Source organism: Lonchura striata, chromosome 2 (assembly GCF_046129695.1).
Source record: "Lonchura striata isolate bLonStr1 chromosome 2, bLonStr1.mat, whole genome shotgun sequence".
NCBI classification, from domain to species: Eukaryota; Metazoa; Chordata; class Aves; order Passeriformes; family Estrildidae; genus Lonchura; species Lonchura striata.
The window spans coordinates 35,195,942-35,221,604 of record NC_134604.1 but is presented as its reverse complement, the minus strand read 5'-3'; the positions used below and the strand labels follow the sequence as shown (position 1 = coordinate 35,221,604).

The 25,663-nt window shown below is 38.8% G+C and overlaps 1 protein-coding gene across 12 annotated transcripts in view; it reads right to left on the bottom strand.

Moving 5' to 3' along the window:
- DLG2 (discs large MAGUK scaffold protein 2) overlaps positions 1-25,663 on the bottom strand; it is a 989,662-nt gene that overhangs the window by 836,994 nt on the left and 127,005 nt on the right. For all 12 annotated transcript variants that reach the window (XM_031505123.2, XM_031505124.2, XM_031505125.2 and 9 more), the window contains exon 5: positions 6,273-6,371. In XM_031505123.2, coding sequence (XP_031360983.1) covers positions 6,273-6,371 — 99 coding nt within the window. The remainder of the gene's footprint in view (positions 1-6,272; positions 6,372-25,663) is intronic.

Genomic DNA, 25,663 nt, shown 5'->3' with positions numbered 1-25,663 from the left:
GCACAACAGTGATATAATTATAGTTTACCACCCGTGGAAAAAACCCTACATTATATACATTATTCAAAGCTTTGTAGGGAAACCTTTTTTTCCCCACCTAGGAAAAATACATTAAACTTTTAATTAAAATAAAGCACGATTAACAACAGAGCTTAAACAGTCCTAAAATTCTCTCCCAAACTTTTCTTACATCATTGACAGATTCAAAGTCTTAATCTATTTATCTCATGTTCTCTATGTTCTGCTTGGAGTTTTACAGACTGTTTAAGCCCCCACAGCCCTACCTTTCTTGCAGTGATGCTGGTGCAGAGCTTGCCTTTCAGGTGTTTTACATGAATCATTCTGAGTTAGAAAGCTTGCTGTCAGCTCTTACGGGCTTCCCTCTCTTCCAGATAGAGGAAGAGAGAGAGAAAAAAAAGAGGGAGGAAGAGAGAAAGAGATTCAGAAGGGGTAAGATATGTAAAATGAAAGCTCTGGCCAAAGGGAGAGGAAAATCAATGCTCCTATTCACTGGAAAAAAAAATACAGCCAACTGGACTGTTGACAGCAACAAGAGGAAATGTCTAGACACCCATACATTACAATTCACCTTTTCATCACACTGGACAGCACAATCTCCCCTGGGTGCTTTGCTGAGGATCTCTCATTCTCACTCAGAGCTAAAATATGTTTTTAATAAAATAAGCCTTTCCAAGAAAATAAAAGATTATTTAAGAGTCATCTCTCTTCCATAAATTACTCAGGTTATAACCCTAATATTCCCATGATTGTTGGAGCAGTGAGATGCTCAGTAAATGACACATATTATTCTGCCAAAATGAGGTCACTGCTACCAAAGTTACAAAATCCATAGTGAATCAGATATGTGGTCAGAGAGCAATCAACTCTCCCCCAACTATTAAAGTCCTGATGGATACAGCATTTTAAAATAAAGTCTCCAGAGCACTTAGAACTGTGTCGAAGGTTTTAACTCACTCTGAGCAAACACGTGTGCACAAAACAAATTTGATTTGCATTTACAGGCTCTGCTAGAACCTTCAGGTTTTCTCCGTACTGAGGTTTGGTCCAATAGCCAAACAGTCAGACAAGTTTATCAAACTATAGATTATATGAAACAGACAACTTCCAAACATCCTTTAAGAACAAATTAAATACCTTCTCAAGAGGAAATTAACACATTAATATGGTGTAACATAAGCCACCCTTGTGCTCTAAGGATTATTGGGTAAAAGTAAATTCAGTCAACTCTAAAATCAGCAGATATTTTAACACTGGGTGTAAAGCATCCAACAGTTTGTTCCAATTGATAGATTCAAGCTTATCTAGTAAGGTGTGAATTATTTCATACATATAATTACCTAATGACTTGGCTGTAAAATTTCATCTCAGACTTGAAACTGGCATATGGAGATGTATTTTGAAATTGGTCTCTAAGCGCATGATCTGTAAATGCTTCTACTTGCAGCTCTACTCTTTTGACATGATCCCAGTGAATTCATGATCCTATTTAAAGTTTATATGAAAAACAGAGGGTTTCAACCCTTTGGGAATGCTTACATGAACGTGACTCACCCAGCTCCCTCAGTGCACCAAAAAGCTTCCTACTGCACTCCTCCAATTTTTTGACTGCCACCTCCTTCCAATTAAATATGACAATGAGCATTTAACAGGGCAGGATTTGCACATGTGCTCCTCAAGCATAATACATAATGGAGCAGTTTGCTCCCTAAAATACTGTCACCTACTTTTTACCCCCATAATCTCCTGTAGCCCAAGACAGAAGGAAGACATGCTTTAGCGGATGCAGACCCCAGCTTCAAACTTCCACAGGCTGATTTTGGTTGCCAGGACTGCCATTCATCACTTCTAACACACAATGACTGGCAACAGATGACTGTCAATGGGTCTCTAGTGTTTCTTCAAAGATTCAGTCCCTCATGTCCATTAACAAATGCATCCCACATCCCAAAAAGAGGCTGAGCTCCTTAATTTTGTTTCTCCAACTGGACACTTTTTCCATTCATTTTTTTCTCCCCAAGAATAAGATTTTCAAATCATTCGCACTGCTTTACCCTTCATTAGCAACACTTCCTTCTGCTCTAATTTCTGGAGGTCATATACTGCTTACTTCTATTTTTTCCTTTATTCTTTCAACATTCTTCTTATATGTATGTATGATCCTGACTGAAATCTGCTATAGAAATGCTTGACCCAAAAACTAAAAAAGAATTGAGGAGCAGCCATCTGGGGTGAAAAGACATGGTTTATAGTTGCTCATAGTCAATTTAGATGGTAAAAAAGAACCTCTGTAATGAGCTCTGACTCTTGAGAAGCCTTAATATAAGAAGAGCAACAACTATTTCCTGCTGTGACACCAGTGGTTAGGTGGATCACCATGTGAAAATCATCTGCCCAGCTGACTGCTTCCTTCTCCTCTAATTTTACCAAGGAATCTGTTTTTAAGTCACACAAAAGCCAATAATATGAAGTAAGTGGGTGAAATGGGATGATCTTTTAATGCAGTCTACACCGGACAATTTAATGCTCCTTTCTGGCATTAAAGTCTGCACTGTATCCAGGTACTTCCACTTGGATAACCAAAGCAGAGGGTTTAATTAGGCCACTATATTTAGAACCGGAGCCTGCAACATGTCACTGCATTCAATATTTGTAAAAGCAAGCTTCTGTAAAAGCTAAAAACATTAGAAAATATTCTGATTTTTTAAATCTTTCATTATGCACCTTTTTAAACACTTCTTAAATTCTTTTGAAACATAAATACTATAAAGCAAAATCTGTAAAGAAAAATAGATTGCTAAAAAAAAAAACAAAGCATAACTGGTTTATTTGCTTTTATTCAAAGAGTAGAGATAATGAAAAACAAAAGCACTATGGCTCCAAGTTTTGGAGCAGACACAAAGAAAGGAGGCATCTAACCAGACTGTTAACATTGCATTAGTAATGTCACCATCTTGAAAAATTTAGCAAATGACTATTTAGAGCTCTACGCACCTACACAGAAAACACATGAACACACACATACTCTTATAAACATAGAGAAAGGTTTCTTTACTCCTAATGTATCTTAAATTGTGTACTATGGAGTACTTGATGGTATTAAATTCCTAGGTTATAGTCTCTTTCTTCTTTTCAGGTTCTATATTGCATCCAAACAAGCTACAAATAAATACTTCTTCCAAGAGGGCAATTGACATAGTTGGCAAATTATGTCTTTACAGCCAGAGGTCACTTATACCACTTGAACCCAGTTCCTATGGATCCCAACTGGTTACTTAGTAGGTTAACAGCAGGATTCATGTGATCTGAGTAAGTATATGCTACAAGGGAAAAACCTCATGAGACAGTTTCTTTATGAAGGCTGCTTTGTGGTACACTAAAAAAAAAAAAAAAAAAGAGAGAAACTACTAATCTTGTAGATCCTGGATATGTGGTTGTGAGATGTATTACAGATGAGAAAAGCTATATTACAGATGAAATGTCAGAATAAATCCTTCTTCATCCAGAAAGAGAAGTTAATACAAATTTCAGAAAGCACGTTCTGTATATGTTCATCACTCAGAATTTTAATGCAGTTCCCAGGCTGAATCAGAAGACCAGGAGTCCTGATGTTAATTTAAAGATCACCAAATTAGCAATTTTTCCCCTCCTAACTGCAGCAGCCCTAAGAGCAGCAGCTCTACAACTGGCCTGAGGCCAGAGAGAGTCTCAGACAGAAGCTATAACACGAATCATTCCCTTCACCAGTGCATGGCAAATTTCACTGCTATTTAGCACAATCAATATTGGAGTCCTGACCAATTTCTCCAGCTGGTAGTTTTTCCAATGAGAAGAAATAGACAATTATCTTTTTTGTAGGGAAGTAGATCTTGGCTCTCAAAGCCTGAAGGTAGATGGTAAAATGGGCACAGGGAAAGGTGGACAGGCAGCTCCACTCCTTCAACACAAGGTCTGTGCACCCAGGTGGCCACGGTGGCCTCAGACTTAACAGCCACAGAAAAAAAGTTTCTGCTTCACAGTTGTGGAGGGGATTCCCTCCCTTCTAACCCCAGATACAGCCCCACTTTACCACCTCTTTATGTATTATGTGAGAGCTCGCACCACTTTAGCCAGGCAACTGGCCCAGAAGAAAAACCAAACAAGCTCCTTCTGAGACAGTGCAACCTCCCCAGCAGACTCATTACCACATGCTCACTAGTTTGGGGTCCTACGGGAAGGCAGTATGGCAAGCTGGGAACACAATATGACTTGTAAGACATGAACTTTCAGCATCACAGAGTATGGGGCAGAGGTCCTTGACCAATCCTACAGCTCTGAAGGTCCTTATACAAGCTAGCCTTTCAAAAGCCCCATGACCTCCTTTAGTTTAAAACTTATGCCTAATGCTTTTTCTATTATTTCTTATACAAATCCATAATTGTTTTCTTGTTTGACACAAATCCCTTACTCTGAAAGAAACAGAAGTGCTTCAGTTACAAATGCTCTGCTGGCTTTATGCAGGCTGGGATGCTCTGCAACAGAATCACATGGTACTAAGGGCAGTACATCCAGAAGTGGGTCTCAATTCTCAAGATCAGTGGTGAACAAAGAGTTCATTTCCATTCTTGAGCATTCTGCCTGAAGAAGTTAATCTAACTACCAATTGATCATTAGCAACTGAAAAGCCCTGGCACATATGTTCAAACATGTAGCCACTCAATAGCTAGGTGTCATTGTCATAGCAGCCACTAACACTCAAGCACACTCACTTGAAAAAGAAATCAGATAAAATTATGCTTTCAAGTGAACTGACACACTAAACCACAAGATCCTGGAAACGAAAACAAAACATCTGCTATCTACTATCCCATGGTACTGAGACCTGAACAAAACACTAATCACAGCTCTGAATGTCTTAGAGTTTGGCAATGGAGTTGCCAACATTCAGAATTTCCTCTCAGGTACACTTTGTACATGAACAGCATGAAAATTTAGTACATAGAATTGCTGATGGAGAAACATTCAGTCTGGGGTTTGCAGTGACTCTAAGTAGGAGGATAGTGCATTGTTCAACTGGTCATTTGTAACAGAAATCATAACGGAGATAAGATCAACTACATCCCATGATTTTCACAACATCCTTGTGGAGACAATTTATTTAGGCCATATATCAAACTTTTGATAATTCCTTGCTTTGGAGAAATAAAATCTTCCATAAATATAAAGATAAATTTCAATGAGTATATATGTTCTTGTATTTCAACTATCAAGTACCACAATGCTCCCATGTGGTACAAAAGCTTTTCTGATTGGAAAATTGGGAACACAACAACAACAGAAACTCAAAATCATGTTAGAAAATTAGAACTTTAGATTTTTAACATTTAATGAACAGAGAAATTTATCTAGAAATGGAAATAAAGCCCTTGGAAAAGCTTTAGACAAGAGGAATAATCCACACGTTTCTACTGTTGGAAAGAACCTTTGCTTAAGTCTACAAGGTACCATGCAAGCACACCAGCTCAGTCAATGTCTCTTCATCATGTTTCCAGCTTGTTTACTTTAAAAGAATACTTAATAAGTTTCTTTCACTTCAAAAAGGAAAAATACAGTATGACGCCAAGGCTGAAAGTCTATATAATAATATCTAAGCCCAAGGGAATTGCTCCAGCCAAGTTGAGAACCTATGAAAATAATGGAGATACTATAATAAAACACTTATGACTTCACTTGCATGCAGCAAGACAGGGAAGTGTAACACAGCCCCTTACCACAGTGATGAAGTAATGCTATTCAGCAGGGTTATATGATAGGTATCATTAGGCTGCCCATACAAAAATCATCACTTTTATGACATTAAAATTCTTCCATATTGACTCCAGACCAAAAAGAAGACTGAAAACACCTGAAATAAAACCTACTAACTGTGGAACAACTTGGAACTTCAAAAACAGACAAAAACATGTTTCAAAAACATGAAACCACTTTGAGATCAGAAAATCTGTATAACTGTCATGAATATAAACAAGACTTGTACATAAAAATAAAAATTAAATCCTGCCTAGGTCAGCATAAAATACCTAGGGCTAGCAATATACCACAACAAACTTCAGCTGTAAGCCTCATTCAGATGTGACATGAACATGCAGCCATTAAGCAGAAATTAAAAAAAATCCAGAAGCCCAAATTGACTATGTCCCACACACTTCACCTCCTGCAAAACTTCATTAAACAAGGATTTCATTCTCCATCAAAAAAAAAAGAGTGGACAATACCTTTGTCTTCATGTCTACCACATAGTTTTCAAAAATCAGGCTCTCCTTTTTGCGTTCACCACATTGGCCAGATCCTTCTGATCCACTGGAAGCTGCAGGCTAAAGAGCAGAGTGGAAAAACAACATAAATAAAATAGCTGAGATGCGTGCTTTAATTCAATTACATTTAAACATAAAGATTATCACGCACACACAAAAGGGTAGACTGAATTTAGATAAGTATCAGGTGGCTTATAGAGAAGATTTTCACCTCAATGTTTTTTCATGCAAAACTTTCTGTGTTTAATCCTACAGGCACTCTCATGGTAGTCTGTGAAAGTCTTAATAGGCTAAATCTGCAATATGATGCTTATCATAATCTCTGTGTGACTTCAGAAGACATTCAAGGTGCTCTGCAGCTCTCAGCAACACAACATAAAGATAAGGAAGGAAATCAGTGCCCTGGCAAAAAGACCTGCTGACTGTGATGGGGTTCTCATCTGGAGCAGCTGCAGGAATTATATCTCCTTACAGCAACAAACAAATTATCTGGTTTGTTTTCTTATTTTTAATTCATTACATTCCCCTAAGTTAAACATTTTTTATAAGGTTTCATGCTTGACTAGTAACCATATGTGTAAATCTTTTAAATTCAAATGCATTTTTTGTTACTTTTCCTTCATTTACACAGATTTCAATCTTACATTGCTTACACAAAACCCTCATAAAACACACAGTATTTCTTCAAATAATATTTTTGGCAGAAGACATAGTAAATGGCTATATTTGTTTTTTCAATTTTCTTGCTGGAAATCTAATATATTACTGTAGATTTTACATTAAGACAGTAAATATTACAAATGACATCTCTGTTTACAATGCTCTGCCCTGCAATAATGTGTTTGAAGAGGCAGCCTTTGAATGAAACATGATGACTGCCTCTAACTTAGATCTCAAAAAATTTCTGAGCACTCTGCAAAAGCACAAACAGGAAAGCAGGGAGGATTCAAACAGAGCTCAGTGTCTTGTGTCTGTGGGTGCCAGACACTGCAAGCGCCCTGAGTGATTTAGACCCATCCTGTTTTAGCCCATGCAGGCATCCCGTGGGACTGCAGTCAATTTTAACACAACAGGCAAGAAATTGTTAGCATTTTAAGTAGAGCAGCCTTTGCCAGCACAACTTAGAAAACAACAAGCCAGTGCCACAGAAACAGCCAAATCACACTCGTATGTGCAAATGTTCTCTCCTCTGATCTTCGGTTGTTTATTTAGGGCTCTGTCCAACAAAAGACTGAGTGCTGGCCCTGGTCCAGCCAACTACTTAGACACGTGCTTTTAGCTTCACTGCAACCAATGGGTAAGTCTTGTGCTCCAGTAAAGACTGTTTAAAGTTTGGATCAGGCCCAGCAGCTCAGCATTACATGGGGCTAAATACACAGGGCTCCACAAGTCCTCTCTGAGGTTACAGCTTCCCTCACATGGAGAACCACTCATTCTCTTGGCTGGCTTCTAGTCACCAAAGGGTGTTGAGTATCTCCCATTTGCAATCTGGAAGGGAGTAAGACACAGAAAGACAACAAGGCCAAAATTTTCAAGGACAGCAGGTAACTGAACCCAGGTCTTGCCTCAGAGCCTACAGAAAATCCAAGCAACTCCCTAAATGTTTCTTTCAGGAAGAGAAAATTGGTTTTGCAAGGAGCTAAAAAGCATGCATAAAATCTTCAGTTCATCTTTGCTTTTTTGACATAAATATTTTTCATTGTTATTATTTACAGGCAACAATATAAACTGTTCAAATCAATATATTATTTATTTGCTCTAATCATCAAAACTTAAAGGATCCCGATTTTAAAGGAGTTCAGCTCCTGCAACTTCTCTAAAGGGGTTTGACAAGTTTCAGCAGAAACTTCTATGGTAACATTTATCAAATGAGTGCAGCTGCAAAACAGAATAAGAAACTTTCCTAATTTACATTTTACATGTTTTTTTCTCAAATTTTTCACCATTAGTTTGCTCCAATATTTTGAAAGAACATAAAATAATGTCATAAGATGCTATTAAGTGTTTCCATTGTTTGCATTAGGGAAATGGGTTACAAATTCATTGTAAAGAACAGAAAATCAAGAACATTAGGGAGGTTCAACCAGCTCAAGCAAGAGTAATTGTAATAAATCTGGAACATCTCTCTGTTCCAGTGTATTAAGGTTCAATAATCATTAGCAAAATAATATATAGTTTCCAAACCTAAACAAAGCATATGTTAGAAATCTATCTGAACACCAGGAGATATTTAATTCTGTGTTATGAAATGTATGGGACTGTATAATCCAAGAGACAGAAAGAATACTTGCTGTGCATTGTGACAGATTTATTAAAAACTAACAATCTTGGATTTGAGTCTTTTCTTATTCTTGATTACATACAAACCTCCCTTTGGAGGCCAACAAAAAGTCTGTCCTGCTTAAAATTATGTGTATACTTTATAGCCAAAAGCTGCCTGCCCATGCAAAGGAAGTGTTTCAGCAACACCCCATTATTCCTGAACCATGACCAGGGGATGCAGAACTGGCAGCCCCACCACGACACACTACAAATGCAGTGGACAACATGCACCATGCTCACACATCCTTGCAGGAGGTTCTGGAAATAATTACTTCAAGCTTGAACTACGATTACTGCCAAACCTATAGACTCTTTATTGCACCCCTGCACATAGAGGGCTGGTAGTTGGAACAAATTTATCTTCACAGAGGAAAGCATGACCTTATTCTCTTCAAACTGGTCAGAGAACAAAAGAGATTTCACAAGCAAATATTGCAAGGGCAGATCAAAACTTCACTTGGTAACGTTACTCACATGGTTAGTAACAATGAACCTTGAAGACCACACCTAAAGCAACCTTCTAATTTTGTGCATAATTAACACTAATCTATTTAGATTATAATTAACAGATGCTATTTAGACCATAATCTCTTCAGCACGTCTTTTTAATTGTGCAAACACACCATTATTTAAATATTTATTAATAAAATAATAACCACATTACCTACCTTCCTAATTTTGTCTAATTTTAACAGTGCTCAATGAAGTTTCTCTGTGCTTATAACACATCTTGCAGGTAGCTTTTCAGGACAATTCACAATTGACACAATTAACTGACAATAAAAACTCTGTCTGATTCCACTTTCAGCAGGCAGCAGGTCATGTCTGAGCCAGCAAGCAGACAGAAGGAGCATCTGCCCTCATAGGCAATTATGGCATGTGAGGTTTCCATGAGTTTCTACAGCAGCCAAGCCATATAATAATGGTGGATAAATTCCCCAGTCTAGCATAAGAACTTATAGAACTTATAGAATTTCGAGAATTTATACCGGATATATCAATAGGAGGAACTTATAACCATCCCAAATAGTTTCCACATGTTTATTTCTTGGGGTGAAGCCCAAGACTGAGAATATAAAAAAATATTAAAAAAAAAAAAAAAAAAAAAAAAAAAAAAAAAAAAAAACCAGGAAACATACATGCAAACTTTATTCTGCCCTTCCATTGTCTAAGATATTGTTTCCAGGACTTTATTTACACACAAGGAATATTTTCTAGGGCGGATGTGGCTAGAATAGGCTGATCAGCTCTATACAGGGCCCAAGAGGGTGGGTGGAAGTGTGAGGAACTACAGTCCATGAGCCCAAATCAGTGTGCAACTGCTTAGGGCTCAGAGAGCTAATGCACCTTCCCCCTACAGCCACTACCTTGGGGAACACGCATCTCTGCTTTTAGTGAGAGAAATTCAAAACAGAGGCTGTCTGCGATGTCTTTGGGAACTTTGGATCACCAGTTGGTAGCTCTGCTCCAGGCTCATAAGAGCCTGTCAATAATTTCCTGCTTGCCCCAAGTGATTTGCAAGAGAAGATGAAAGGAAGAAAAAAACCCAGAAATTTGTTAACTTTTGGATGCTGATATCTGTCAGGAAATCTATCATCCTGATAACCAAATGATCCCAGAAACATATAGTGCTGAGAGATACTGCTTGTATTTAATTAACTTTTCTACAGCAAGCATATTTGAAAATCATTAGAACATCTACATTTCAACATAATATACGCTGGAATTATCAATTTTACAGGACATTGATGTAAATTAACTCATTCAGCAGCTATGCTGGAGTAGGAAGCAACCCTAGCTGAACTGAGATACTCAGCAGGACGCTGCTACTAGCAAAGAACAAAGCACACCTCTGTGCCAGGAACAGCCAACCTGGTCAAGCTGTGAGTGAACTAGAACTGGACTCAAGTCAAGCTCATCCTCTACAATGTGCCAGCAACAGCACAAATCCCTTCTGTGCCTGTGATCTGTCCTCCAAGCTCTGCACCTTTCTGCCATACCTACACAGAGTTGACAGCTCTCCTAAATGTGCTGTCAGCATCAGTGGACCACAGAAAAAGAAAAAAAAAAAGAAAAAAAAAGAAAAAATGAAGAAAAAAAAAGGGGAAAAAAAAAAAGAAAAAAAAAGTTGCATCTTTTGGACAGATTGTAGAAGACAAAGCATCATTGAGGGCTTGATGAATTTTTCCTGCAATACTATGCAGAGAAATAATCCTAGAGACCATAAGATTATGTGTTTTGCTATTCCTATTCTATGCTTCTTATATTCCTTATTACAGGAAGAAATGTCATTCAACAATTTTTTTTGACAGGATATGACTTTCATCAATATCACAGAAAACTCAGACAATCCCAGAGCAGACCATGCTATAAATTAAAATCAGAAATATAATCCCAATGAAGTCAAATAGTTTGATTTGACTCAGCTGGGCCTAAATTTCAATCCAGAAATAACATAGTAGACCTTTCTTTTCTAATTCAGTATTTCTAAGGCCATATAGAAAGGCATAGTTTCATGTCAAAAAATGATTTAGATGTCAGAAAGGATTTTATTTCCATTACTATGTTAGGGTTTCTTATTCATTTTTTGATGACATCAAGGTTTGTTCCACATCACATTGCATTAGCTCAGACTTTGCAGCTATCTTAAGTCAGGCTGATGTTATAGAGCACTATAGAGTCTCATGGCTAAGCCCTGCAAGAATGTCCTTCATTCCCTTCTGCACCAGTCTTTCCAATACGACCAGTAAATATGAATGAAGAAAAACACACATTTGAGTATGGATTCTACTGTACAAATCACATCATAAGTGCTTCAATTTTTTTTAAGTTATTGTATTTGAAAGTGAGCATAAATATCACAATAATATTTAGTTTGCCCTGGGATTTTTATTATTTCGCTTTAACTAATATGGATTCAACCTTTCAGAAAATTTTATGACAGCCTTAAAGAGTGTTACAGCTCAGGAACAATTATCTGGCTGTGGACTTGTGTCTCAGAAAGGTCAGGATCTGATTTAATGCTGCTCCACCCTCCTGAGAGCAAATCTTGCTCTCAGTGTGTTTCTGGATGTCAGAATGTCACTGGTGAACTTTGCATTTGCTCGTCCCCGATGCATATTTGACTATTCATCTAAAAGATCTCATCCAAGCCATCAGTTACTGGAGTAGTCACTTTTGCTGTGCTAATACAAAACCCACACAGACCTGATTTCCCTCACTATCCATATCACACAATTATCTAGCTGCACTGTTACTCTGATCTACAGCAAGACAACTGACTTTCCAGGCAGGGAATTCAGGCAGGAAGGAGACACTAACTCATGCACCAGCTTTTCTCCTCCCAGACAGAGAGTTCAGATGAAGCTGGCTGGAGTTATTTGGCCCCACAAACTCAAACCTGGTGACTGACCAGAAGACACATACAGGACTCATTTTGCTGATCCAGGCTTTGTCTCCAGTGTCACTTGTCATAGAGTCATAGAATCATAGAATGGTTTGGTTGGAAGGGAACTTTAAAGGTCATCTCTTCCAATGCCCCTGCCACGGGCAGACACACCATCCACTAGATCAGCTTGCTCAGAGTCCCATCCAGTCTGACCTTGAATGATTCTAGGGGTGGGTCATCCACCACTTCTCTAAAAAACCTGTTCCAGTCTTTCACCACTCTTACTGTAAAAAAAAAAACCAAAAAAAAAAAAAACCAAAAAAAAAAAAAAACCAAAAAAACCCAGCTTACCTCTTATATGTAAATCTAAATCTACACTCTTTTAGTTTAAAACCACTACCCCTTGTCCTACCACATGCTTCACAAAAAAGTTTAGGCCCATCTTTATTATAAGCTCTTTTTAGGTACTGGAAGGTGCTCTAAGGTCTCCCAGGAGCCTTCCCTTCTTCAGGTTGAAAACTGCAGTTCTTTCAGCCTGACTTCATAGGAGAGATGCTCCAGCCCCATCCTCTGGACTCACTCCAACAGCCCACATCTTTCCCACATTGTGATCTGGATGCAGTATTACAGGAGGGGTCTCAGGAGGGAGAAGTAAAGGGGCAGAAAAGAGAAGAGCTCATGCAGAGCTTTATTTTTGAGCTGGGAGACAAATCAAGGCACTCATGCATCTCCTTCCCCAGGCAACAGAGAGTCACCAAGGTCACACAATGCTGGACTCTGCCATATGTGATGATTTGTACAGTAGGAAGGGAAGGGAGCAGGGCACTGTGCAGCCACCAGAGCCCCTGCAAATACAAGCCTTGAGAGGGCTGCTGCTCAAGTAGTTTCCCCTGCTAAGACCTGGCACATTGAATAGCAGTGGCAGGATCTAATGTGGCAAAGAGAAAAAATTAGCAAATAAAAAAAATCACAAAGATGAACTATGCTGAAAGGATGAAGAGATAAATAATTTACAGTTCAGAGGCATGAACATTACGAAGAACGTCAAAGAAACAGATTGAACAGACTGGTCACAGTTTTCAGGCAAAGACACACTCCAGCTGCAGCTCCATGCCAGGCAGATATCTGCCTGCAAGAAATGGAGACAATTAACTTATGTATTGCTGATGGAGTATTTTCCAAAACATTCCTGGTAGCAGTGTTTTTAAACTCCATAGGGCAAATTTAGACACCTCTGAACATGAGAATGAATGAGATTAAAATATTAAACAAATGAATGCATTTTCCTCAGCTCACTGGGATCTGAGTCAGATCATTCTCCTCATTCTTTTACCTTTCAGCTATCAGCCTGCACTTTGCTGGGCATAAAGAAGATAAAACTTGAAGAATAATTTGGGATATTAAAGATCTATTTCTTTCAAATAAAGCAGAAGCTATTGCTGAACTCTTATGAAGGCTGGAGGAAAAGGACTAGAAAAATTAAAAGGCTGAACATAATTAATGAATGCTCATTTAGAATTCGCTATCATAAAATATCCTGGAAATAAAATCTACAGCTGAAGAGGGCAGGTTGTATGCAGAAACAAGCTCTGGAAGGAGCTACATGTGCACTGTATCAAACTGAGAAGAAAGACAGGGAGCTGTGGTTGCCGGGAGATCCCTTCAAGCATGGGGTAATGACACCTGGCAAGAGGCCCTGCAAGCAGAAAGGTCACCTGCAGCAAGAATGACGTGCTAAAGCACATGGTGTGATTCCAGTTGTGCCCACCTGCACATATTCACACTGAGATTTTATTCATTAGCTTCAGTGGACTCCCGCCACACTTTAGCTCATATTAGTGAAATCGCAATCTTGCCATGAAAATACAAGTAGACCACAGCTGGAAGCAAATACTTGGAAACAGAAGGAAAAAAAAAAAAAAAAAGTCAGTCATTAATTGTAAGGGAAAACACGACTAATGATTTTAAATTAAATAATCTTTGCATGCTATTTTAATTAGTAAGGATAATGTTTATTTTACTTACATAGAAGTTCTGGATACATAAATTCCAACCTACATATTTCAGTTGCCATAACAACTTGATACATTTATTCTCTTGTGTCATTTTTTATTGCATCAGTGTAGATTTTTTTTTTTTTAACAACCAGGAAAGGAAAATAAAAGCCAACTGCTTTGGTTGCTATAATAACACACTATTTTTTAATTGTGCTTTTCACATTTAATTCTTCTCGAAATCAATATTATTTTTCTTCAAAGATGTTCCTAGCACAGTGTAGAAAATCCACTACCAATTTCAGGGCTCAGTGTTGGGTCTGTCAAAAATCCCAAGGATATGTACAGCCCCTTTGGCTCAACTACTACTCCAGTAGTTTCCCCTAGGATATATAGCTTAAGGTCAAGTTCTTAAGAGAAGACCTACAGAGTAAGTCTAAGCCCCCAGTTAGTGCTTTTTTCCCCTAAAAACCAGAAATAAATTAAATTAACATCAGACTCTTCAGGAAGGTACACAGTAGATTGGAGGCAGCAAACATAATGGCAGAGATGCAAAACAGTTGAGTAAATCACTGCAGTGTGCTCCAGGCCAGGAGGATCTTACAGAGCAGTTTCCACATTTCATACACACTGGTCTAGCACATGCTGAGTTTAACTACACTTTTATCCAGAAGCAGAACTAGTTCCTAAACTCTCAGGGCCTCCAAGGAATTGGATCAACTCTTTTAAAGGTATGGTCAAGTGGCACTATGATGGAAGGCACAGAGATAAAGAGGACAGCCTTTGTCCCTCCTTCTGTGCAGTTGCAGCAGAGCCTGCTGTTGCCCATTGACCTTTCCCAACTCTGCACCCCTGCAAATGGGCTCTTTCCAATTAAATTGCAATTACCTAACTGCTGATGTTGCATTTCTGTCTGGGCCCCTGTAACAGTCATAATGAGAGAGACTGTATTAATTGCTATCAATTATATTCAGGTGCAAGGTGAGGAACTGCTTAGTAACCATTGTTCCATACAGCTGGCATGGACTGACCTCAGATTAGAGATAATAGGGCATTTATGAATGTAAGGTTAGAGGTTTTGATGGAGAAGGACTTTGGGAAACGTCTCCTGTGGGCTGCCTTGGCCTTTGGGAGCAGCTTTTCATTTATTCTTAATTATAATACCTCTACTTTGGTCAGGAGAGTTAGAATGGTTGCTTTCAAAAGACTGTATCCCTCTCAGTTGTCAAGAGAACAGGAATCCATATGTGTATTACCACACAGTGCTTAGGACAAGATCTAGCCCTTATTTCAGCCTTCCAGTACATAGAGAGGCCACCAGACAGCTGGAGAGGGACTTTTGACAAGGGCATCTAGTGATGGGACAAGGGGGAATGACTTTAAACTGAAAGAGGAAAAGTCTAGGTTGGGTACTAAGAAGAAATTCTTTACCAAGAGACTGGTGAGGCACTGGAACAAGTTGCCCAGAGAAGCTGCAAATGCTCCATCCATAGAAGTATTGGTGGCCAGGTTGGATGGGACTTTGTAGCCCAGTCTACTGGAAGCTGTCCCTGTCCAGGGCAGGGGGTTGGAACTAGAGGATTTTTAAGGTCCCTTCCAACCCAAACCCTTCTGTGATTCTAGCTCAAAACAGGAGAAAAACCTAAAAGTACTATGTACTGCATGATAACCTTGCAGGAAATATGCTTAAATAAGGAGTCACTCAGATAAAGTGAATTCTGATTTATCTCGTGATGTGCTGCAGGTCCATAGCAAATCCAAGAATAGAAACCAATCTCTTGTCTCCTCCACTGGCCCACACAGATTCTTCCTATTTACACCTCCAGAGAAATTACAGAGGAGGAAACTATCCACATTTCACTTGAGATTAAATTTTGTGTCTTTTTTTGCCAGAAATGGTGAAATTAAGTCAGTCTACTCAATATCAGTAATAAAACCAGTTCCATTTTGAGAGCAGGACTGATGTATCAGAAAGTGGTATTTTGGATAACCAGAGGTGTTTTACACTAATACAAGAATATAAAGCCTGCATTAATTAAAAGAAAAAAAGAACCTCAAACCATCAACAAAAATACAAAATCAAAGCCTTGAAGAATATTGTAATGACTTTTACTTTTCAAGATAGTTTTGCTAGAAGCTTCCTAAATCTTGTTTTAGCCAGAGCCATAGGGAGGGGAAATAAACAGTGGTTGTCATTACAGTGGCAAGCTGCCTTGCTAAGTCGTGGCTGCAGAGCTCCATAATCATATATACTCGTGCTGACATGCAAAAAGACTGCAGCTAAACAAAACCTTTGGCAAAACATTGTGCCATATCTCTTCATCCAGCTTCTCTCCTACAAAGCATTACAAAGTGCTTCACACCAATACATATCAAAGGGAAAGGACCCAAAAGGTAATTTAAGTAGAATGAATCAGGTCATTAATCTGCAGATTAGAGCATCACACTCCCTGAGCTGATAATCAGACAACAAAGTGAAGTAAAAGGGAAAACAACATTCCCCAAATATTTTGCAGAACGTTGCACTCCGTGCTTGACAATTTCCTTTGTGACAACTGTCACAACCTCAGTGGTGAAAAAGAATCTTTCATTGCCTAATGGAGAGATGGCAGAAACCTCTATTTTATATGAGGATCCAAGAACTATTAACATTAGCCATTTACCAAGGTTATTAAAAAATTATGGACTGTACAGGGGTTTGGGCTTCTATGAGCAGAAAAGCATAAGGGCTACTGAGACTTAATTAAATAAATTTCATTGTCAACTGCAGTTGACACCAAGAAAAGGTGCAGATGCTTAGGTACCAGGCAATGCCAAGAGTTTCAGGGAGGAAGCCTCCTAGTCTGTGTAATGCCCCTTCCATGCTACTACCTTGCACAGTCCATATGGATCCTGAACCAGGAATCCTTCAGAGGTACCAGCTTGGGCTGACCTGAGGAACAGTGCCCTTGTCACAGCTCACTGAGACCAAGGTCCAGATCTGAACACTATCAGAAGAGAAACCCTGGATGAGGTAATAAATCCAGTCTAAAAACTGTCTGACTGCAACAGCTCATGCTAAAGCTGTCTGCCACTCTGTATTTGCAATGTGTCCACGCAGCTTAGGCAAGACTTTCTCCTTTTGCTGAGATGTATCTGACGTCAAGGAGGCTGGTTTGGGTAGAGATGTACACACAAACTTGGAAGAATGTCAGAAGAAAAATTTGAAAATACTTTCACTGTTGATGAATATTTGCTTGAAACACAAAGCAAATCACCTTTATGGCCATTACTGTACAACCTCATTAGCAGGGGCTCAAATTACAATTCTGGTTTTATTCAGAAACCTTATAACAACTTGGATGCTTGTTAAAGCAAACATAATACAGCTCTGTGTACTATTCTGTATATTTTGCTGTCCTGGTTTCAGCTGGCATAGAGTTAATTTTCTTCATAGAAGCTGGTACAGGGCTGTGTTGTGGATTTAGGATGAGAATAAAGTTGACAAGACACTGATGTTTTAGTTGTTGCTAAGCAGTGTTTACACTAAGTTAAGGACTTTTCTCACACCAGCCCACCAGTGAGAAGGCTGAAGGAGTACAGGAACCTGGGAGGAGACAGCCAGGACAGCAGAGCGCAAATGTTCCAAAGGATATTCCATACCATATGGCATCATGCTTAGTATGCAAGCCAGGGAGAAAGTTGGCCACAGGTCACTGCTCAGGCACTAGCTGCTCACTGGTCAGTAGTTGGAAGGTTTAACCTGTTTTATATATTCAAAATCTTTCTTATTGTTGTTATTACAATTTTCCTTTCCATTTCTGCTCTGTCAAAAAGTCTTGTCTAAAATCTCAAGTTTTACTTTTTTTTCCCCCCGATTCTTTCCTCCACCCCACTGAGAAGGGGTGAGTGAGGAAGGGGCTCATGTGATGTTTAGCTACCTGACAGGTTAATCCACAACAGCAACCCCCATCTTGACTATCTATTGCATTATTACCACCATGTGGTTAATACCACTTTTCACTAGCTTATAACAAAGTTGAAGCTAAGCAAGATCACCTTCTTAACACGTTTCTGTGCAGTATTTAGTCAAACAAGGGTCATTAGAGGTGGCCCTAAAAAATATAGTAGATTCTAATATTGCACTTTTAAACGCTGTGGGCAAAAATGTAGTTTCTACTATTAAGAAAAATAGCTTGCTATAATCAGCAATGTTCATTATTTGGAAACATCCCCACATCTGTTTTCTTAACTATAGCTAACTAAGAATATTCTTTTGAATATCTGTGACCAGCATCCTGATGCCACTTCACAAAGGCAATCCAAGCCCTCATTTTCTTTTGGCTGAGCTGAAACAAAGCCCTGTGAAGCCGGGCACAAAGACTGGTTTTCCAAGATCATTACAACTTGAGCACTCCTTTCTGTTCAGCATTGAACAAGGATGCCAGATCAGTATTCCCCTCTGTGTGTGATGACTATCCATAGAACAGAGCACCAATACAAGGAGGGGTTTGGTCCTTGTCCAAGGGTAAGATGATCACAAACTGCAACCCAAGAGTAATATACAATGATTCTAAACCTCAAAAGTAACAGAACTGTTCACCATGAATGCAAAGATATCTGTGTATATCAGGCACATTCCCTAGAAGGGGAAAAAAAACAAGGAATCCAATAAATAAATTGATATTGATTTAAGAAGCAGCATTAATAAATACACCTATGACTGCAGAAGATGTACTGTTTTAGGCCATAATGTATTCAGCATCCTGAATACTCAAACATCTAATTACAGGCTTGCTGCTGACCTAGCAAAGATACCTGTGCCGGGAGTATTTTCTGTCCAAAAAAGTACAAGATATCTCAAAAAAATAATACTGATTACATAAGTAAAGGCATATATCTGTCATGAATCTTTCTACTGCTTAGGACGACACAGAGTTGTCAACTTTGTTACCTCTGCTTTTCTACAAACCGCCACAACATCAAGAAATGTGTGAGAGACAACACCAGCTTGGTGTAATGACTGACCTGAAATCTCTCAAGGGATCCTTTCACTCCTTCTTATGGTAATTAACAAATTCATGCAGATTAAACTTGTTTTAGTGGTTCATTAAAACAACAATAATTTAAAAGTTACCATTGCTTTGTTTACACCAGAGTTTCAAAAGTTGCCTTCTTAGAAAATGGATTTAAAATCCACTATGTCTGTTACTGCTAATTCCATTTTTTTTCCAGCTTGCACAAGAGCTGTTTGACTTACCTCTTCTCAGAAAGAGACACCATGACTACTTGGATGTGCTGAACTAAAGCATATATATATATATATATACACACACACAACATACACACACAGTGAGAGGGCACAGCATTTCTGAAAACCAGGTAGGCTCTACACTTCTACACTTCTGGAAAGAGCTGGAGGACCTGGGAAAATGTCATCACTTTGGTTTGTCCTTCCAGAGAAGAAATGTTATACAACTAGAGCAATGAACTGAACACTACTATTTGGGCTATAACTGTTGAGCAACAAGGCTGCCCTTGTGTCAGAAATGCACAAGAAACCAGACGTATCAGCTGACATGCAGCCAGAATGCTGAATCCACTCAAAGTCACAGAGATCTATTTGCAGCTTCAATCATTTTTCCCCACTGGTATTGTGCAAGTCTGTGCATGTTGATGAAAGTGTGAGATCCAGCTAAGGTGACATTTTTTAGACATGAGATATTTGAACTATAATAAAAATTTCATTTCAGAACTCATCTGTCAAACTAGTTTTTTGGGTTGGGGGGCAAATAGGCACCACACAGAGACATAAACCAATACCCAGCACAAGATCTCTTTTGCGTTAATACATGAGGGTCCCTTTCACTTCAAGACAAGAGAAACTGGAGAAGCAAGAACAGTGGGACAATATTGATTAAGAGGAGGAGAATATTGTAGCAGGGATGTTTGCTATGACTGCAACCAGCTCTTCTTTCAGGACAAAACACAGTTTTGAAGATGAAATGAGATAGTCACACAGCTCTCCCTGAAAAGCTTCTGTGCACTGGGGGTGACAATACCACCAAAATTCCTCACTGAATATGTCATGAAGAACTGAAGAAGCAGATGTGGAAGTCAAGAGTTAGTGAGGCACAGGAGTAGACATGCAGAGAGATGACCGACCTTAGGAATAAGACAAAGTGGTAGTTGGTGGTGCAAGGATGGAAGTTAACAGAGGTTTCCAACAGCAAGGCAAATATGGTTAAAGAAATTCGCTCAGAAAGAGATCTCTATGAAAAGATTGTCCATTTGGATAGGTAAATGGATCAAGATTACGTAGAAAAAAGAAACATTCCTAAAGGGTTTTTTCAAGAAGGAGGAGAGTGAAAGGGTGAAATCCACTCCTTCATAGTACACAAAGGGCTAGACAAGTGCTTAATTCACAATCCAGCTAAAAATTATAAAGGCAAACAACCAGTAAATTGTCTCATCTCTAAACCAGGGGCAGCTTTCACAATAACCTGTGACAGATTAAAGTGGTATGAGTGAGGATCAAGGACAAGCAAATGTGTAAAATGTACAAGATGAAAACACATAACATCCCATGTTTCAATACTTGTCTAGTATTTGTAACCGTACTATAAAAAAACCCAAACAACTGTGGAGATAAATTATATTTTCAAGTTGATAGCTTACCTTTAATTTACCAGGTTGTTACTCTGGGGATTGTATTTATGACTTGCTAAAACCTGAAAGCATCTGTTCCAGATTATAAAAAAAAAAACCTAAACAAAAGGGGCTGGATATTTTCTCTTTCATATATATATTTATCTTACTGAGAAAAGATACATTCATCTATCCAAGAAATCACTCCTAGGATGACTTTTATGTGATCCAGAAGTCTTGGGGTGATATAATTCTTTATTCTTGGGAGCTATTTAAGAAGCATTTTAATAAAGAAGTATTGGTAGACTGCAGAAATATATAATGGACTCTTAAGCCTCTCTATGGAGACCTGTGTCCTTTGTACATGGAGGGCAGTGAATTCTCTTGCTTAGTTGCTCAGATTGGTGAAGAATCAGAGTTAATAAATGTGTGAGACAAATTGTTCTGAAATATTTTTAGAATGAATCTTAACTAGAGTACATTTGTCCCTGAATATCAATTTTACAGAACTCTTACAGCTTTATAAGAAAAAGAAGTCTACTTTAGGAGCTGATGTACTTGTTTTTGCAGGTAGCTAAAATATAACTTCCCAGAGTCTTATTAAGAAACAACAAATTATATCACAAACTGTTCAGAGGAACTACTAGATTGTGGAAGAAGCCTCTTGGGAAATCCTGATATTTTTATGTTCATAATTTTTTCAGACTAATCTGGTATTCCCTTGTTGAAATATATCATGGTTTAGGAAAATTATTTTAGAAAAAATATGTTAAAATTGCAAGAGTTGTTAAGTGATATTTTCAAACTAGATCTATCATTTTTGACCTTGATACACACAAGTGGAATTTACACAATAGTCTGACCTCAATGCTTATCATAATAGAGACTCACAGCTTAATTAAAAGTTTGGCTCATTCTGTATGCTGGTTTATACTCAGGCACATTTTCATTGGGGAAAATTATTGTTTCTGGTCCCTCGCAGCTGTTCTGGCCTGCTCCCAATCCTTTGCAGATGTAATAACAAATCACAGATCAAAAAACTGCCTGGAGGTTGTTTGATAGGCATATTATATAAATGTGAAAAAAAAATAAACCCAAATAAACTTGTTGTGGAGGATGTGACTCTTTCACCGATGCTGATCTGGTTTAATTTAATATCAAGATCCCAGATCCATCCCACTAATGTCAGTAGAAAACAATTATTGAACTAAACAATCAAATCTCCCTGTCAAAAAGGACATATGAAACCAGCAAGTCCTCTAAACCCTCATGCAGGGCACACCAACATGATTGTGATATTAAACTAAAATCATAGAATCATAAAATATCTTCAGTTGGAAGGGACCCACAGCAGTCATTGAATCCAACTCCAGGCCCTGCACAAGACAGCCCTAAGAGTCACACCATGCTCCTTAAGGTGTTGTCCAAACACTTCTTCAACTCTGTCATGCTTAGAGCCTTTGAAGTGACCACTTCCCTGGGGACCCTGTTCCAGTGCCCATCCACCCTCGAGGTAAAGAACCTTTTCCTAATAACCAACTTAAACCTTCCCACACACAGCTTCAGGCCATTCCCTTGGGTGTTATTGCTGGTTACCAGAGACAAGAGGTCAGTGCCGCTCCTTTGAGGAAGTTGCAGACTACAATGTGGTCTCCCCTCAGTTTCCTCTTTTCCAGGCTGAACAGACCAAGTGCCTTCAGCCACTCCTCATACGGCTTCCCCTCAGGACCTCCTTTGGACACTCTCCAATAGTTTGATATCTTTCTTATCTTGTGGTGCCCAAAAGTGCACTCAAAGTGAGGCTGCCCCTGTGCAGAACAGAGTAGGACAATCCCCCCTCCCTTGCCCGGCTGGCCATGCTGTGCCTGATGCATCCCAGAACATGCTTGGCTCTCCTGGCTGCCAGGGCACTGCTGACACATGTAGAGTTTGCCATTAATCAGGAACCCCAGGTCCCTTTCCCCTGCACTTTGAAAAAGTGAGAGGAAACAAAGGAAAAGACTTTTCATCATGAGCATGTCTAACTATGCAAACGCAAGGAGATGGCAAAAGCAGAATGATGTCTAGTTCCAAGCCTTGTCCATGGGACAGAAATTGTCTGTTTACACAGTGTCATGATATGTATGTTGCCCTACTCTCAGCATCACAATAGCATTTCTGCCCATAGGATGACACAGTTTTGGATAGATACAACTTTGTTTAAAATGGAAACATTGGCCTGACCATATTAAAACACATTCAGAAACACCTCTAAAATGACATTTAACAGACGCTCTGGCACTCAAGTTATTGACAAGCTACAGAACAAATAACAAATTTATAAATAGACACTCAGCATGGATACCAAGTATGGGCAAGGCATTTAGCTGCAGCTAGTAATAAATAAGGGTTTTAATAACGCAGTGACTTTGCAGTTACCCACTGCTAAGCATTAGCAAACCCAGTTAAGAAAAAAAGCAAAGTGTATAAAATAATCTCTTCAAGTAAAGAAAAGATTAACAGTGCATTTAAAAAATACAAAGTTACTGTATATTAAAAAATAATAAACACAGAGCTAATCTTTAGCATTGTTGTTCAATAATTATCTAGTTAGGGTTGTTACACATCCTTGGGTGCAAAAGGAACATGACTAGCAAAACACATACCAAGATGTCACTCATACTGTACCCCTTAAAAAGACTGCTGCTGTCTTGAAGGAGAACCTAGTGCCAAATAGAATTACTTGGGAATTTACTCCAGCACAAAATCAACCCACAGACACAAATTGCATTTGATCAGATAAATTTATACTATAGTGCTGAATCTAGTGAAGAAACAGATGCATAAAACTCAATGTTTTGAACCCTTCTAATAAAACATTATGGTTGATCATACCTAATGACTCTTGCATATTAAGTATAATCACTTAAACAGAATCAAATGTGGCTCCTGGGAGTAAATCAAGCCATACAAATTAAGCTGTACCCAGTTGCAAACAAAGAAAACAAACAAAATTCCAGAGAACAGACTGAATTTTCATAGGCACACGTAGAAGGGGATGAAGTTTCATGTTTTTTAGACAAGCTGTTAGTGTGAAACAGATTAACGGTTTGCTAATTGCTTCAGGCAGAAGATTTTTAAGTAAGGGTTTTACTACTGGAACTTTTAACAAGCCAGCACTTAGAGGACAGAGAAGTAATTACAGTGTTTATAATAGCTGGGTACAGGGATAGTAGGCACTCCTGAAGCAAACAGATATAAGAAGATTCATTTTGCATGACACAATTAAATATATTTGCAAATCAAGCCTCTCAACATAAGAAATGCATGAAACAACAGGAATTAAATGATGAACTGGAATCTTTGGGGACCATGTTAAAGCAATGATCCCACATTGTGCTGAATGATGATTGTGCACATGAGATCAGGGTGTGATGATCAAACTTGCACAGCAACTACAAATGATTATCATTCAATATGGCAGAAGTACCTGCATCACATGCCCTATAAGTAAATAGTCTTTTCATGCAATGATACAGGAACTGGCAGACCTTCAGTTGCCAGATTTATATGTAAGTGCAACAGCAGAGTGTTCTTTTCCTTCACCTCTTTCTATCTAGATAAAGGGCAAAACACTGCTGACCAGAAATAAGCAACACTGAAGATCAAATTAAAGACTACAGTGGTTAAAACAAGGGTAAATTTATGTCTTTTAATGAGTGCATGGAGCTAAGTGCAAGCCTGCAGTTTCAAGCAGTGTTTCTATTGTCATACTAAAGAGCAACTCCATTTTTGTTTTATCAGATTAATTCCTCCATCTAGGTAATATTTTTGTTCTTCATTATTATATTTTCTAAATATCTCAGGGTTTCAATTGTACCTATCTAGACAATGCTTGAGCAAAAGGCATCCTTTAGCTACTGACTGCTTACTGCAATGCAGAGAGTCCTGCCCAGGAAGAAAGCTTTTTTCCAGGCAAGTGACCATAAGCTGAGGAGCTGGACTCAGACCTGCATACTCACTCTCAGGCTGCAGGAACCCACTAATACTGCTGCAGAGACAGCAGAGATGGAGGATACCTTTCCCCAGATTCACTTGGAACTGGGAAGGGAGAAGGCACTTCTTGAAGCATTGAAAGACCTGAATTTAAACCACATTCAGCTCAATCCCTATCTCACAATTTCTAGGGGTGAAAAGAAATGTCTTCTTTTTCCAACAGGGACAATTTAAGAGCCATAATTTCAAGAAAATGCTTTCAAGCTGTGAATGCTAGTCTTATAAACCTTGGTCCAAAGAAGTAATGAGGCTCTTTGGCAGAGGTGAAATTATAAACAAATCCTGTCTTCATGATTTCCAGCAGCAGATTGGGCACATCCCCAGTCAGCTGCGGTGAATACCACGCTGAATGTTTATAAAATAAGGTAAGGCTGAATTTCCAAGCACTGAACACTTTCTGTACTTCTAGTTCAAACAAATTCAGATTAGACTTGCAAAACAGCTAGAGCACCCAATATAAGGCTTAGTCTTTTCAAACTCTTTTCTGAGCATCTTCTCCTGGCCCCCACAGGAAGCCAGGCACCAGGCTACATGGACAGATAACTATTGCTAAGTTTAAGCCAATGTAGATGCTTTATTACTGCAACTTGCAATGATTCAGCTTAAAAGCATTCAAGATCCTCAGAAATTCTGGAGGCACATTATGTTTGTAGTGTCACATCTACACAGCCATGTTTCCTAGGTAGGTGCCTGGCATTTGTTTGTTCCCAAAATGAGCTTATCTGGACCATACCAATTAGCTCAACGTCTAAGCACTGTCAGTATCCACAAACTCCATGTCTCTGTCATACCTTCACAACCTGCTCATTTAGGTGAACTCCAGCTACACTTCCTCCCCTTTGTGTCACCAACCCTCCTACTGAATGCAACATCCCACATTTCCTAAATGCAGTTTAAGAGGAATGAACATACTGCTCCCTGGGACATAGTGGGCATTTGGAGTTCTTAATTTTTTCTGTTAAATCCTCCCCCTTCCAGATTTAAAT